General features: G+C 43.8%; 1 protein-coding gene across 1 annotated transcript in view; it reads right to left on the bottom strand.

Annotated features, from left to right (window-relative positions):
• The window catches only part of grk1a (G protein-coupled receptor kinase 1 a), a 52,997-nt gene extending 38,592 nt beyond the window's left edge, over positions 1-14,405 (bottom strand). The window contains exon 1 of the mRNA XM_059967774.1: positions 13,704-14,405. Within this exon, the coding sequence (XP_059823757.1) occupies positions 13,704-14,405 (702 nt within the window). The remainder of the gene's footprint in view (positions 1-13,703) is intronic.
• Between the last annotated feature and the right edge of the window lie 1,028 nt (positions 14,406-15,433).

Genomic DNA, 15,433 nt, shown 5'->3' on the forward strand with positions numbered 1-15,433 from the left:
GATGAAATGCTTTAAGAGGTTGGTCATGACTAGACTGAACTCTTGCTTCAGCAAGGACCTGGGACCCATTGCAATTTGCCTATTGCCACAATAGGTCAACAGCAGACGCAATCTCAGTGGCTTTCCACCCAACTTTAGACCACTTAGACAACACAAAAACACCTACGTGAGGATGCTGCACATCGACTATAGCTCAGCATTTAATACCATCATTCCCACAATTCGAGAAGGATAAGGGCAGCTTGGAGGTGTCGGTGTTGCAGTTGAACAAAGGAGACTATGGAGCCATGAGGGAGGAGCTGGCCAAAGTTAACTGGACTGATATCCTAGCAGAAAAGACAGTGGAACAGCAATGGCAGGTATTCTTGGGAATAATGCACAAGGTGCAAAATCAGTTCATCCCCCGGAGAAGGAAGGGGGAAAGGGGCCACAGTGGTTGACAAAGGAAGTCAGAGATTGCATAGCATTAAAAAAAAGTAAGTATGACAGAGCTAAGGTGAGTGGGAGGACAGATGATTGGGAAGTTTTTAAGGAACAACAGAACTTAACTAAAAAGGCAATACGGGGAGAAAAAATGAGGTACGAATGCAAGCTGGCCAGGAATATAAAGGAAGATAGAAAGATAGGTGTGTGAAGAGAAAGAAGAGAGTTAAGAACAATGTTGGGCCCTTGAAGAATCAATTGGGTGAAATTGTTATGGGAAACAGAGAAATGGCAGAAGAATTTAATGAGTACTTTAGATCTGTTTTCACTAAGGAAGACACAAGCAATCTCCCAGATGTATGGATGGACCAAGGACATAGGGTAACAGAGGAAATGAAACAGATTGACATTAGGAAGGAAACGGTGATGAGAAGACTGATGGGACTGAGGGCTGACAAATCCCCAGGTCCAGATGGTCTGCCTCCTAGGGTACTAAAGGAGGTGGCCCTGGAAATTGCGGATGGATTGGTAATCATTTTCCAATGTTCCTTAGATTCAGGATCAGTTCCTGAGGATTGGAGAATGGCTAATGTTATCCCACTTTTTAAGAAAGGAGGGAGGGAGAAAACAGAGAACTATCGACCTGTCAGCCTGACATCGGTGGTGGGGAAGATGCTAGAGTCCATTATTAAGGATGAAATAGTGGCTTATCTAGATAGCAGTGATAGGATTGGGCCGAGCCAGCATGGATTTACCAAGGGTAAATCATGCTTGACTAATCTGTTGGAGTTTTTCGAGGATGTAACCAGGAAGTTAGACGGGGGAGATCCAGTGGATGTAGTGTACCTCGATTTTCAGAAGGCATTTGATAAGGTCCCACATAGGAGATTGGTGGATAAAATCAGAGCTCATGGCATTGGGGGGAAGATATTGACATGGATAGAAAACTGGTTGGCAGATAGAAAGCAAAGGGTAGCGGTGAATGGGTGTTTCTCGGAATGGCGGGTGGTGACTAGTGGGGTGCCACAGGGCTTGGTATTGGGACCACAGCTGTTCACGATTTACATCAACGGTTTAGATGAAGGCATTGAGAATAACATCAGCAAGTTTGCTGATGATACTAAGCTGGGTGGCAGTGTGACATGTGATGAGGATGTTAGGAGAAGTCAGGGTGACTTGGATAGGCTGGGTGAGTGGGCAGATACTTGGCAGATGACGTTTAATGTGAATAAGTGTGAGGTTATCCACTTTGGGAGTAAGAACAGGAAGGCATATTATTATCTGAACGGTGTAGAGTTAGGTAAGGGAGAAATACAAAGAGATCTAGGAGTCCTTGTTCATCAGTCACTGAAGGTAAATGAGCAAGTGCAGCAGGCAGTGAAGAAGGCTAATGGAATGTTGGCCTTTATTACAACGGGAATTGAATACAAGAGCAAGGAAATCCTCTTGCATTTGTACAGGGCCCTGGTGAGACCACACCTGGAGTATTGTGTAAAGTTTTGGTCTCCAGGGTTAAGGAAGGACATCCTGGCTGTAGAGGAAGTGCAGCGTAGATTCACGAGGTTAATTCCTGGGATGACTGGACTGTCTTACGCAGAGAGGTTAGAGAGACTGGGCTTGTACACACTGGAATTAAGGAGATTGAGAGGGGATCTGAATGCAACATATAAGATTATTAAGGGATTGGACAAGATAGAGGCAGGAAATATGTTCCAGATGTTGGGAGAGTCCAGTACCAGAGGTCATGGTTTGAGAACAAGGGGTAAGTCATTTAGGACAGAGTTAAGGAAAAACTTCTTCTCCCAGAGAGTTGTGGGGGTCTGGAATACACTGCCTCGGAAGGTAGTGGAGGCCAATTTTCTGGATGCTTTCAAGAAGGAGCTAGATAGGTATCTTATGGATAGGGGAATCAAGGGATATAGGGACAAGGCAGGAACTGGGTAGTGATAGTAGATGATCAGCTATGATCTCAAAATGGCAGTGCAGGCTCGAAGGGCCGAATGGTCCACTTCTGCACCTATTGTCTATTGTCAATCCCGACTGATAAGTTACAGAAACTGGGTCTCTGTACCTCCCTCTGCAATTGGATCCACAACTTCCTAACCGGAAGACCACAATCTGTGCGGATCGATGATAACATATCCTCCTCGCTGACGATCAACATTGGCGCGCCTCAGGGGTGTGCTTAGCCCACTGCTCTACTCTCTTTATACACACGACTGTGTGACAAATACCATTTATAAATTTGCTGATGATACAATCATTGTTGGTAGAATCTCAGGTGATGACGAGAGAGCGTACAGGAGTGAGATATGCCAACTAGTGGAGTGGTGCCGCAGCAACAATCTGGCACTCAACGTCAATAAGACAAAAGAACTGATTGTGAACTTCAGGAAGGGTAAGATGAAGGAACACATACCAATCCTCATAGAGGGATTAAAGATGGAGAGAGTGAGCAGCTTTAAGTTCCTGGGTGTCGAGATCTCTGAGGACCTCACCTGGTCCCAACACATTGATGCAGTCATAAAGAAGGCAAGACAGCAACTATACTTTATTAGGAGTTTGAAGAGATTTGGCATGTCAACAAATACACTCAAAAACTTCTATAATTGTACCGTGGAGAGCATTCTGACAGGCTGCATCACTGTCTGGTATGGAGGGGCTACTGCACAGGACTGAAAGGAGCTGCAGAGGGTTGTGAATCTAGTCAGCTCCATCTTGGGTACTAGCCTACAAAGTACCCAGGACACCTTCAGGGAGCAGTGTCTCAGAAAGGCAGCGTCCATTATTAAGGACCTCCAGCACCCAGGGCATGCCCTTTTCTCACTGTTACCATCAGGTAGGAGGTACAGAAGCTTGAAGGCACACACTCAGCAATTCAGGAACAGCTTCTTCCCCTCTGCCATCCGATTCCTAAATGGACATTGAACCCTTGGACACTACCTCACTTTTTTTTAAATATACAGTATTTCTGTTTTTGCACATTTTTAAATATCTATTCAATACACGTACTTGATTTACTTGTTTATTTATTATTATTTTTTCCCTCTCTCTGCTAGATTATGTACTGCTAAATTAACAAATTTCACGTCACATGCCAGTGATAATAAACGTAATTCCGATCCTCACTTCACTAAAGCTCCTTTCAGTAAAGGACCCATTTATGACACCTCTCTGTTTTCTATGAGGCAGTCAGTTCTCAATCCATTTTAACACACTTTCCGCAATACCATGGGCTTTTAATCTGTACACCAGTTTGCACTGTGGCACTTTGTCAAACACCTTTTGTATATTTAAATTCACTACATCTACAAGTACCCCTCTATCAACCCTCCCTATTCTATCCTCAAGGAACTCAAGTAAATTCTGCTATTTCCTCAGTATGCTAAAGTGGGTTTCACAGCAAATTTTGGGGACTAGAAGTCTAGGAAATGAAAGCAAGCTCCGATATGTTCCCACCATTCAGAGACTGAGACAGCCCATCTTGTATTTTATGGACCCAATACCAACCCATCATTCAGAGTGACTGAGGTACAATACCCCACACTGCCCAGCTCAGTGCACACTGACTGGAGTTCAGCACCTACTGTCTAATCCCACTGGCCCACTACCACCAATGTCAGTGTTCGAGCTTCTTGTCACAGGCATTCACACCAGGGAATAGATACTATGAAAATTTGTTATTTACAGCTAGCAGCTGGTTACAGACTGACTTCCCTTTCCTTGGTTTTACTGGTGTTAAGTGCAAGGTTGCTTTTACGACACCACTCACCCAGGTGGCCAGTCTCACTCCTGTCTGTCTCCTTGTCACCATCCATGATTCTACCAACAACAGTGGTGTCATTGGTGAATTGTAAATGGCATTGGAACAGTACTTAGCTACAGTATCTGCAGTAACTGGGGCCCAGTCTCCAACGACTCTGAACAGTAGGCAGTAACTGATGTGCATTTACCTTCTCAGCCCTCCTTTCCACCACCTTACCTGCTGTGGACAGTGAGCATGCCATATACAGACAGACAGACATAGGTCACCGGTGCCTTAGCCCTCCTCAGGTCCACCAGATACCATCAGGTATCTCTAGTACCCTCCATGTACATTCGCCACAAGGGACTGTCCTCCTTGTTTACCAGACCAGGAGGGTGTAGATGTTAACATAGTACATAACTTCTGAGCCAGCATGCTGGTAAACCATTTTAGAATGACTTTGCTTACAATCAATATTCTTACATTTGACATTATGAAGAGCATCTGCTGATTGACTGATTGATAGGCAACGTTGTTGAGAACACAATGTTAGGAATAGACGTACAAGGTGCTGGGATTTAGAGTAACACACAAACAGCTCAAGGAACAGCAAGTCAGGAAGCATCTGTGAAGGGAAAGGACAGCCACTTTTGGATCAGGATTCTTCAGCTAGACTGGAGAATTGAGCCCAGAACTGCACACAATACTCCAAGTGCAGTTATGTCTATTTGTAACATGACGTCCCAACTCTTGAATTCGTTGTCCAGACTGATAAAAGTAAACATACCACACAACTTCTTCATCGTCTTGGCTCTGTCACCACTTTCAGGAAAATATGTATGTGCATGGATTCTGGAATAGTTCCAGAAGACTGGAAAATTGCATATTCACTCCACTCTTCAAGGAGGAATAGAAGCAGAAGGAAGGAAGTTACAGGCCAGTAGTTAATCTCACCTCAGGAGTTGGTAAGATATTGAAGTTGATTGTTATGGAGCACAATGGTTTTGGGTACAATAAAATAGGCTAAAGTCGACACTTCACCTGTGAGTCGGCTGGTGTGGTATACTGCGTCCGGTGCTCCCGGTGTGGTCTTTTATATATTGATGAGACCTGACGCAGACTGGGAGACCGTTTCGCTGAACACCTACACTCGGTCTGCCAGAGAAAGCAGGATCTCCCAGTGGCCACACATTTTAATTCCACGTCCCATTCCCATTCTGATATGTCTATCCATGGCCTCTTCTACTGTCAAAATGAATCCAAACTTAGGTTGGAGGAACATCTTATATACCGGCTGGGTAGCCTTCAACCTGAAGGCATGAACATTGACTTCTCTAACTTTCCTTAATGCCCCTCCTCCCCTTCTTACCCCATCCCTGACATATTTAGTTGTTTGCCTGTTCTCCATCTCCCTCTGGTGCTCCCCCCCCTTCCCCTTTCTTTCTCCCGAGGCCTCCCGTCCCATGATCCTTTCCTTCTCCAGCTCGGTAACACTTTTGCCAATCACCTTTCCAGCTCTTAGCTTCACCCCACCCTCTCCGGTCTTCTCCTATCATTTCACATTTCCCCCTCCCCCCACTACTTTCAAATCTCTTACTATCTCTCCTTTCGGTTAGTCCTGACGAAGGGTCTCGGCCCGAAACGTCGACAGCGTTTCTCCCTATAGATGCTGCCTGGCCTGCTGCGTTCCACCAGCATTTTGTGTGTGTTGCTTGAATTTCCAGCATCTGCAGATTTCCTCGTGGAGGCCAAAATCAGCATGGTTTCCTGAGGGAAAACCTTGCCTGACAAATCTGTTGGAATTCTTTGAAGAAATAACAAGCAGGATAGACAAACGGGAACCAGTGAATGTTGTGCACTTGGATTTTCAGAAGGCCTTTGACAAGGTGCTGCACATGAGGCTGCTTAACAAAGTAAGAGCCCATGGTATTACAGGAAATGTACTAGCATGGATAGAGCATTGGTTGATTAATAGGAGACGAAGTGTGTGAATAAAGGGAGCCTTTTCTGGTTGCCTGTCGGTGACTAGTGGTGTTACACAGGGGTCTATGTTGGAACTGATTCTTTTTACATTATATGTCAATTATTTTGAATGAAGGCCAAGTGCAGATGATACAAAGTTATGGTGGAGGGACAGGTAGTGTTGAGGAAGCAGGGAGGCTACAAAAGGACTTAGATTAGGAGGATGGGCAAAGAAGTGGCAGATGGAATACAGTTTCAGGAAGTGTATGGTCATGCACTTTGGTAGAAGATATAAAAGCATAGACTATTTTCTAAATGGAGAGAAACTTCTAAAATCTGAGGTGCAAAGGGACTTGGGAGTCCTTGTGCAGGATTCCCTAAAGGCTAATTTGCAGGTTGAGGAAGGCAAATGCAATGTTGCATTCATTTTGACAGGATTAGAATTACAAGGATTAGAAAAACAAGGATGTAATGTCTATAAAGCACTGGTGAGGCTTCGTTTGGGGTATTTTTGGGTCAGTTTTGGAGCAGTTTTGGGTCCCTTATCTAAGAAAGGATGTGCTTACATTGGAGAGGGTTCAAAGAAGGTTCACAAAAATGATTCCAGAATTGAAAAGCCTTGATATGGAGAGGATGTTTACCTCATCTGGAGCCTGATGGTTGAAGGGTAAATAACTGTTCCAGAACCTGGTGACGTGGGACCAAGGGCAGATATACCTCCTTCCCAACAGCAGCAACGAGAAGACAGCATGGCCTGGACGATGGGCACTTTTGACAATGGATACTGCTTTCTTATGGCAGCACTCCTTGTAGATGTGCCCAAAGGTAGGGAGGGCTTTTCCTCTCAATGATACTTCGCAGCACTTTGCTGATTAAGTGATTAGATGATTGGACAGGAAACTGCAGAGAGCTAAAGACAAAGCTCAGTCCATGGTGAAAACCAGCCTCCTTGCTGTGGAGTCTGTCTACACTTGGGAATGCAGCCAACAAAATGTTTCTGGTAAAATGGCATCGCGCTCAGACACAGCAGCCTCTCTGGGGCCAACCAAATGTGTTTTTGTCTTTTTTAAACTTTTTTTTACATTCACTAGACACTGCTGGACATTGAGAACTTCAGGTACTGCAGGTCTATCCTGTCAGTGAGTTGCTTGATAGCAAAAGAGCTGGATTTAGTGTGAGCTGAGCTGTTGCCTGCTACAGGAGGGTGTTGGAGTCAGTGTGTAAAGCCAAAGGCAGTGTGCAGTCTAACAGTGAGAGATAGTCACATTTTCTGTGATTGCAAGACCCTGTTGGACATTGGTAATGTAGAATACATCGTCCAGCTCACCAGTTGATTGGCAAGAACAACAGCAGAAAGCTGCGTGTCCCTGGTTGTAGCTTGATCTGGTACCTGTTGCAGCCGCCCAGGAAAGACAGCCAGAGGTGCTGTGGCACGGCGTCCATGCTGGATTGGGGGGGGGGGGCAGGCCCCTCCCATCAGTCCTGCCCTCCAGTGTTCACGCGATGGCAGACAAGTTGGATTGCGTGCAAGTGAGCGTTCATTCATTACATTTTTTAATGTGGCTATGTTCGATGTACTATATGCATCTTGTGTGTGCTGTTGGTAATGTGTTTCGCACCTTAGCCCCAGAGGAACACTATTTCATTTAGCTGTGCTCGTGTGTGGTTGAATGATAATTAAACTTGATTTTGATCATAAACAAAGATCTCTTCCATCATGGCCGTTCCTTTTCTCTTCCCTTCCACTGGACAAAATACAACAGCTTGAAAACACGCAGCACCAGGCCCATGGATATTTTCCAACCTGATGTTATCAGACTCTCCACTGGACCTCCTGAACTTAATGTGAACTGTTGATCTCACAATCTACCTCACTGTGGACCTTACACCTTATTGTCCACTGGACATCAGCACTTTCTCTGTAGCTGTAATGCTAGACTCTGCACTCACTTGTACTACCTCAACATACTTGTGTTTTGAAATTATCCCCCATGGATAGTGCACAAAACAAAGCTTTTCACTGTAGCTCAGTACATGTAACAATAAAAAACCAATTCCAATCCCAACTCCAGTAGTCTGGATTGGATTTGTTCTGCTTTTGTGGACAGGATATACCCAGGCAGTTCCTTCCTCATGCAGATGCAAAAGACTGCAGATTATGAAAATCTGGAGCAGGTCAGGTAGCAGCTATTGAGGGGGATAGACAGTCAACACTTCAGGTCTAGAGCCTTCATTAGGAGTACCAGCTCCATTCTGCTGCACTCAATGCCGACTAAATCTTGTAACTCTGCAGATGCAAGGCCTTTGCCTATAGTATAAGCATAAAATCTAAGCCAAATAGGAAATCAGAATCCTTAGAAAATGCCTCATGCTCTCGTTGGGTTTAGTAAAAGGGATGCTTCTACATGGTGGATTTTCAAATTCCAATCCAAAACAGAAGGCAATAAACCGTTAAGGTTGGGCTTGGAATACATATTGTGGTCATCAGAGGGTTAAAACAAGCACCAAGGAATAAAAGATCGGTTCAACTTAACAGACATGTGGATGTAGCAACGTACAGGGTGAAGGATGTCAGTGAGGCTTTCTGAGGATGTACTGGAGTACAAGCCAGGAGGCTGATTACAATCAGAGGAGGGGAGGTGAATTCATTGGGACTGACTGAACACAAGAACAGAGGATAACAGGAGTAGGAGTAGGCCACTCAGCCCCTCAACACAGCCCCGCCATTTAATATGAACCTTGTGGATCTATACTGGCCTCAACACTTCTTCCCTGCTATTTCCCCACAAACCTCAATTCCTCAATCTTTCAAATAGTTATCCATCTCTACCTTAAATATATCCAGTGATCCAATATTCGCAAGCAGAGAATTGCAGAGATTCGCTGCCCTCAGAGACAAGGAATTCCTATACGTTTTATATTTAATACTGGAATTTCTATACAGTTTTAATAATTGATGACAAGATTTTGAATCATAAATTGTTCTGAGAGTCCCAACGGCAATGAGGACATGGACAGCTAGAAGCAGGTGAAGTGAGGTGTGATAGGGGATACCTTAAAGACATACCTGGTAAAAACCAAAACCTCGTCAATTTCAGGAGCCAAGGAGATTGTGGTCCTTATACATCGATCAGTCTGTCACATGGCTCTCTGGACCTGATTAGTTAATACTCATGCACTGGTGAAGTGGTAAGTAGAAGGTAATTTTGTGACTGTGATTGGACAAAATATCTCAAATGGATTGGATGGACTGGAATGACAAGAAGGAACAGTCTTATTAGAGGTGAACAGGAATAGGAAGGAGCTATGTTCTAGATACAGGATTTAACTCTTCATCAAAACCCCTAAGAGCACAAACAACTGGAAGGAGCTAAAGATGGCGCCAGAAGTTTTTGCTGACACAGGCAACTTCTTCCTGCTTGTCTGAAAAACAGCTTATCCTTTTCTTCTCAGGTCTCTTTCTTTTTCTTTTCTAGGTGGCTGGGATCCTGTCGGAGTTCATGACCTACGACTGTAGCTCACACCACAGGCAGTGGGTTTTTTACTCTCAGATTTGCCATGCAGCTTGGCATTTCAATTTCTCCAGGTACAGCCTGGAGGATGTGGGCCTTCAGAATGCAGCCCTACAGATGACCTGATTGAAGTATTGCAGTAGACTGAAATATCGAGACAGCAGGTGGTGTTTGGTGTAAGACCCCTGCACTCAAGCAATCCCTCTCTCTCTCTCTCTCTCTCTCTCTCTCTCGATGGTGAGTGAGAGTCTGATGGTCCTTGAGTAAGGGAACTCAGACAAGCGATGCGGCAGATTGTAACAGTGAGCTGTTGATCTGCCCTCTCACTGTACAGGAGCAATCTCTTGTTCTCCCTTGTTAGAGAGAGAGAGCCTGTCTGAGATGTTGAAGAGTTGGGATGGGCTCGAGATCATGGTCTATTTGGGGACCTTGCTATTGCTTGCAGGGTGGGCGATGGGGGGGGGGGGGGGGGGGATTGATACTTTAGCTGGAGTAAGTGGAGGGAGGGGAGGGAAGGGTTTATGCTTTTGCTTCTGCTTGTGTGTGGGAGGGGAGAGGTTTTGGAGTTCTAATGCTCTCTGTCATTCATTCTTTGGGTTGTTTTCTTTTTTGTGGAGAAAGAGTTTCGGGTTATGTACTCCATACGTTCTCTGATATTAAGTTGAACCCAAGGAGAGCCTGTGACCCCAAGCCTGACCTTTCTTGCTATTAGGAGTCTGGACAAAGCTAAGTATACCATCCACAAGGTTTGTCTTGAATGGAAGTGCAAAATCAGCACAACTTTGGTAAATGCATGATAGCTTATAAATTTAATGATCTGAGAGTTATGAAGAAAGGGAGGATATAAACATAATATTCATGTTAGAAAGCTTTCAGAAAAGATAAGGAAGGGAATTGTCATGCTTTGTGTTTCAACTTCAAAAGAGTTGAAGAAAGTTGACTAACAGTGAGGGAGCCATGGTGCATTTCTGGCCACCCAGTGAAGGGAATGGGGTAGTGGAACATATTTACAAAGATATTAAAGAGAGGGACATCAACTGGAGAAAGACCGTCACCATCTCAGTATCATTTTTTTAATTCCCTTTTAGGAACGAGCCAATATCAGAAATTGAAATGGAATGGGTGGGGAATGTCAAAATATTGAAAATAATTACCGTGGCATCATGGAATTGTTAGAGGTGGCAACCAGCAGTCTAGAACATGTACTGAACTGGAGAATGGCTAATGTCAATGGACTGGGGAGGTATATGGCTTAGAGAAACAGGAATCTCTGATTGGTTGGCAGAAATAAAATGGATGAATGGATAACCTTCTTACGAGGTTAGAGAAATGGTGCAAGCAACATTTCAGACAGGTACATGAGCAGGCAAAGAATGAAGTGATATGGACCATGTGCTGGCAAATGGGATTAGTGTCATAGCTGGAACAGACACAAGCCTGTTTCCCAGCTGTATCTCTCTAAAACTCCCACAAACAGGATTATGTTCGTGAGCAGATCATTTATTTTAGTGATCCTGGATGAGTGATACGCAGTATCATTTTAGAACTGGCAATGACACAACACTTGGAAGTAAACAATAAGTGGTAATAAATGATAGATGAGAGACAGCACAACACCAGAAGGTGATTTTAATCATCATGCCAGTGGTGGTAGGACTGGTTAACAAGGCATGTGAATATTTTTAATAGTGGATTAGAACACAAAAGCCAGGGAGCTATGCTAAACCCATGAAGCAAACCGTTTAGCTCTGGGAACATACATTAGAAAGGTCATTAAAGCTTTGGAGAGGACATAGAAAAGATTTACTTGATTGGGGGATGAGGGATCTCAGGATTGAGAAAGGATAATCTTCCATTGAGAGGGAAGATTCAGTAGAATGTTTTAAATGATGCAGGAGTTAAACAGAACAAATAAAGAGAATCTGTTTTCAATAGCCAGCGATGTGATTTGGAACAAAAGGCAACATTTTACACGCAAAGAACATTAAAAAAATTGAAAAACATATAAAAAAGAATGGGTAACGCACTGTATCTCATTCACCTATCCTAACCCACTTTCTTAAATCATGCCCCTCCCCTCACCTGGTTTCACCTATCACTTGCCAATTTGTACACCTTCCCCTCTCCCAACTTCTGGCTTTTGGCCCCTCCCTTTCCAGTTCCAATGAAAAGTCTCAGTCTAAAATGTTGATTACCTATTTCCATCTGTAAATGCTGTCTGACTCCAGCATTTTGTGTGTTGCTCAAGATTTCCAGCATCTGCAGAATCTATTGGGTTTATTAGAGGGAGTAATAATCAAATAGAATTTTGGCAACTAATACCCAGACAACAGACTTCTTTGTGAACTCCAGTTTGTCTCTGGTGGAAGTCAGGAAGCAAGTACACAAAGCACCAGAAAAGCAAGCCCGGAGTAACATGAAGAGTCCTTACATGCCCTCTCCTCATTAGTACCAGCAGGGAGGAGATGCAGGAACCTGAAGATGCGTACTCAATGCTTAAGGAACAGCTTTTTCCTCTTTGCCATCAGATATCTGAACGGTTCATGAACCTATGAACACAATCTCACTATTTTGCTCCCTTTTTGCACTATTTATACATTTTTATATATCCTTATTGCTGTTTATAGAAATTTTATGTATTGCACTACACTGCTGCTGCAAAACAATAAATTTCATTACATTTATCAGTGATAATAAACATGATTCTTATTCTGGTAAGACAAATCTATCCACCTCAGTTTTGAACTAAGCCCTCACAACCCAAGCAGCTGGAGGTTTCATTATGCTAGAAACACTACATAAATGCAAGTTATTGTTGTTTAGAGAGCTCCAAAACTCCACTCCACTGTGCGTCCTGATAGTACTCATGACCTTCGTTTTTTTTTTCTCTCTCTCCCTTGTTCCTCATCCTTTCCACATAGAAATTGATTCTACCTGCTTTAGGGAAAGCCAGGTTGGTTCCGATGTGGATTCAGAACAAAGTCAGTTCAAAACTTACAGAGCGTGGAAACAAGCCCACCAGCCCACCAAATCCCTGTGGACAATTAGTACCCGCCTCTCCCAATTCTCTTCATGAACACTTGTCCTGTAATCTTTTATTCCTTAGCCATCCAAATGCTTATGTGGATACTCGTTAAATGTTGCTAAAGTAATTACGTTCACCACAGACTCTGAGAGTGCAATCATACCCTGCATGAAAATATATTCTTCAAATCCTCTCTTAATCTCCTGCCATTTGCCTTAAAAATCCATGCCCTCTGGTTTAATACATCTATGTTAAGGTGGAAGATTTTTCACTATTCATGCTCTCTGTGCCTGTCATAGTTTTGTACACCTCTGTCAGGACCCCCCTCCCTGCTAGTCTCCTCCATTCCTTAGGAAACAAACCCAACCTACCCAGTATCCCTTCTTAATCGAAACATTCCATCCCAGGCAACACTCTGGGGAACCTTGTCTGCACACTCTCCATTGCAATTGTGCCCTGACTGGAATCACATGTTATCTTCTATTTCCCAATGTTCATTTGAATTAAGTGTTACACTAGAACTGTATGCATTAGCAATTGTGCTTCGATCAACTAACTTGTCAGTAATTTAAAGGAGACCGAGCAAGAGGGTATATGGATTGAGCTGCCAGAGGAAGTGGTAGAAGCAGGTGCATATAAGACACTTGGACAGGTATGTGGATAGGAAAGGGATATGGGCCAAACTTAGGCAGATGGGACCACCTCAGGTTGGCAACTTGGCTGGAATGGATGAGCTGGTCCACATATACACATATCATGCTGTATAACTCAATATTCTCCCAAAAAAACATTAACTGTTATTTTCATTCACACCTCTAGAAACTGCACAGCAATGGTTTAGCGGCAGATGTTGCTAAGGCTTGCGCATGTTCTAATCTTGTCTAAGGTCAGGTTCACAAGAAGGTTGATCCTTTCAGCAGGTCACTGTGCCCCTTCATCCAATTATTCTGACCCATATCATGTGCAGCAGATGAATCTGCGTAATTTCCCTCCCCACATCAGTGCAAAGCTCAAGCCTCAATCTGCCCAAACTTACCTGGTTGCCTTTCCTCTTCTTCAGCCTCTTCTTGTTCAGCTTTTTGCAAGCATATAGTTTCCCTGTCGCTTTCATCTGGCAAGCAGACACTTCGCCAAACCCTCCCTTTCCCAAAACCCGGAATTCCAGGAACCAGTCCTCTCCAATGGGTTGGGCTTCCAGCCACTTCCACTGCAGGAACCTCATGAAGTACATGCTTTCTTTGTAAGCCTCAAAGGGAGTATTCTTTAAGAATTCCATCGTGAGCTCTTTACATTCCTTGAACAGATCTTCCCTCACGTTCTCACAGTCCTCCTTGACCCTCAAAATACATTTCTCTTCCAAGTAGCTACAGAAGAGTTCTGCCCCCATTTCCAAGTATTTGCTGATAATATCTCGTGCCTTCTGAACTCTTTCTTCATCTTCTGCTGTATCATAGTCTTCAATATTTTTCCAGAGCTCACAAGCTGACTTGTAGTCAGCAACAGTGTCCAAATACTGTTGGAACAGTCTCTTCCCAATGGGCTGCCTGATGCAAATACTCTCAAACTCCGTGTCAATCTGATCCTTCAGACTTTCACTTTGGGTGATGTGTGGCAGTTTGAGTTTTGCTCGGTACTTTTTATCTCTGGTCATCTGGACATTAGATGGCCCATCAAAAGTGACCCGGGCCGAGATGTAGGCAGAGTTAGCTACAACAGTCTGCAGACTCCCTAAATCCATCCTGCTTTGCTTTAATTTTACTTCAGGGCAAGCAAGAGCATGAGAAAGAGGGGAAGAGGAGCAGAGAGAGTGAGAGAGAGCAAGAAAAAGAAAGAGAGAGTGGGGAGAGAGGGGAGAGAGAGAGAAGGGGAGAGATAGAGGGAAGAGAGAGAGAGAGGGAGAGAGAGACCTGCAAAATCCACGAGAGAGCAGAGGACAGCGAAAGAACTGGGTTGTGAACTCCCAGACACTATGATCCGTTCAACAGCCGCCCAGATAAAAGTAACCTCAGGAATGTGCTGGACATCCTCAGCGCTGACATAACTGACCAAACTGAAAGTTCCCCTGAGGCCACATGTTACACTTTACAGATCTCTTAATCTTAATCTTTTCCAATTCCATTCTGCCTGCGTTACAGCAGATGAGCGAATAGCAACAACAGAAGCAGACCTGACTCAACATCTTGGATAAAGACGTTATCCACTTATAAATAATTCGCACATCATGCTCTCTTGTTACTGGTATCTCTTTGTACTTTTATATTGTTGTCCCTCTCTGAGAGATCTGCATTAATCAATATTTAGATTTAGATCAATATTATTCTGCATGATAATTCTACATTACTGTCAGGTGATGTATCAGTTTGGCATTATAACGTAGTTTCAGTCTAATCATATTTGCCCATTGCTTTGATACCCCACTCTCTCAGATTCTACTCACTCGCTGCCCATATGCCCTGTAATCTTGTACACAGAAGACTCAAGAGGCTGTAGATGCTGGAATGTGGAACAAGACACAAAACACTGGAAGAACTCAGCATATCATGCAGCATCTGTGGAGGGAAATGACAGTCGACATTTAAGGTCAAGGCCCTTCATCTGGATTGAAAGATAGAGGGGAAGTAACTAGTATAGAAAAGTGGAGCGGAGGGATAGCGCAAGATGTCAAAGGTTAAAAGTGAAAGGTGAAGAGTTTAAGAGGAACATGAGGGGAACTTCTTCACTTGGAGGGTTGAGTGTGCAATGAGCTCCCAATGCAAGTGGTGCATG

This window comes from Hypanus sabinus, chromosome 4 (genome assembly GCF_030144855.1).
Source record: "Hypanus sabinus isolate sHypSab1 chromosome 4, sHypSab1.hap1, whole genome shotgun sequence".
NCBI lineage: Eukaryota > Metazoa > Chordata > Chondrichthyes > Myliobatiformes > Dasyatidae > Hypanus > Hypanus sabinus.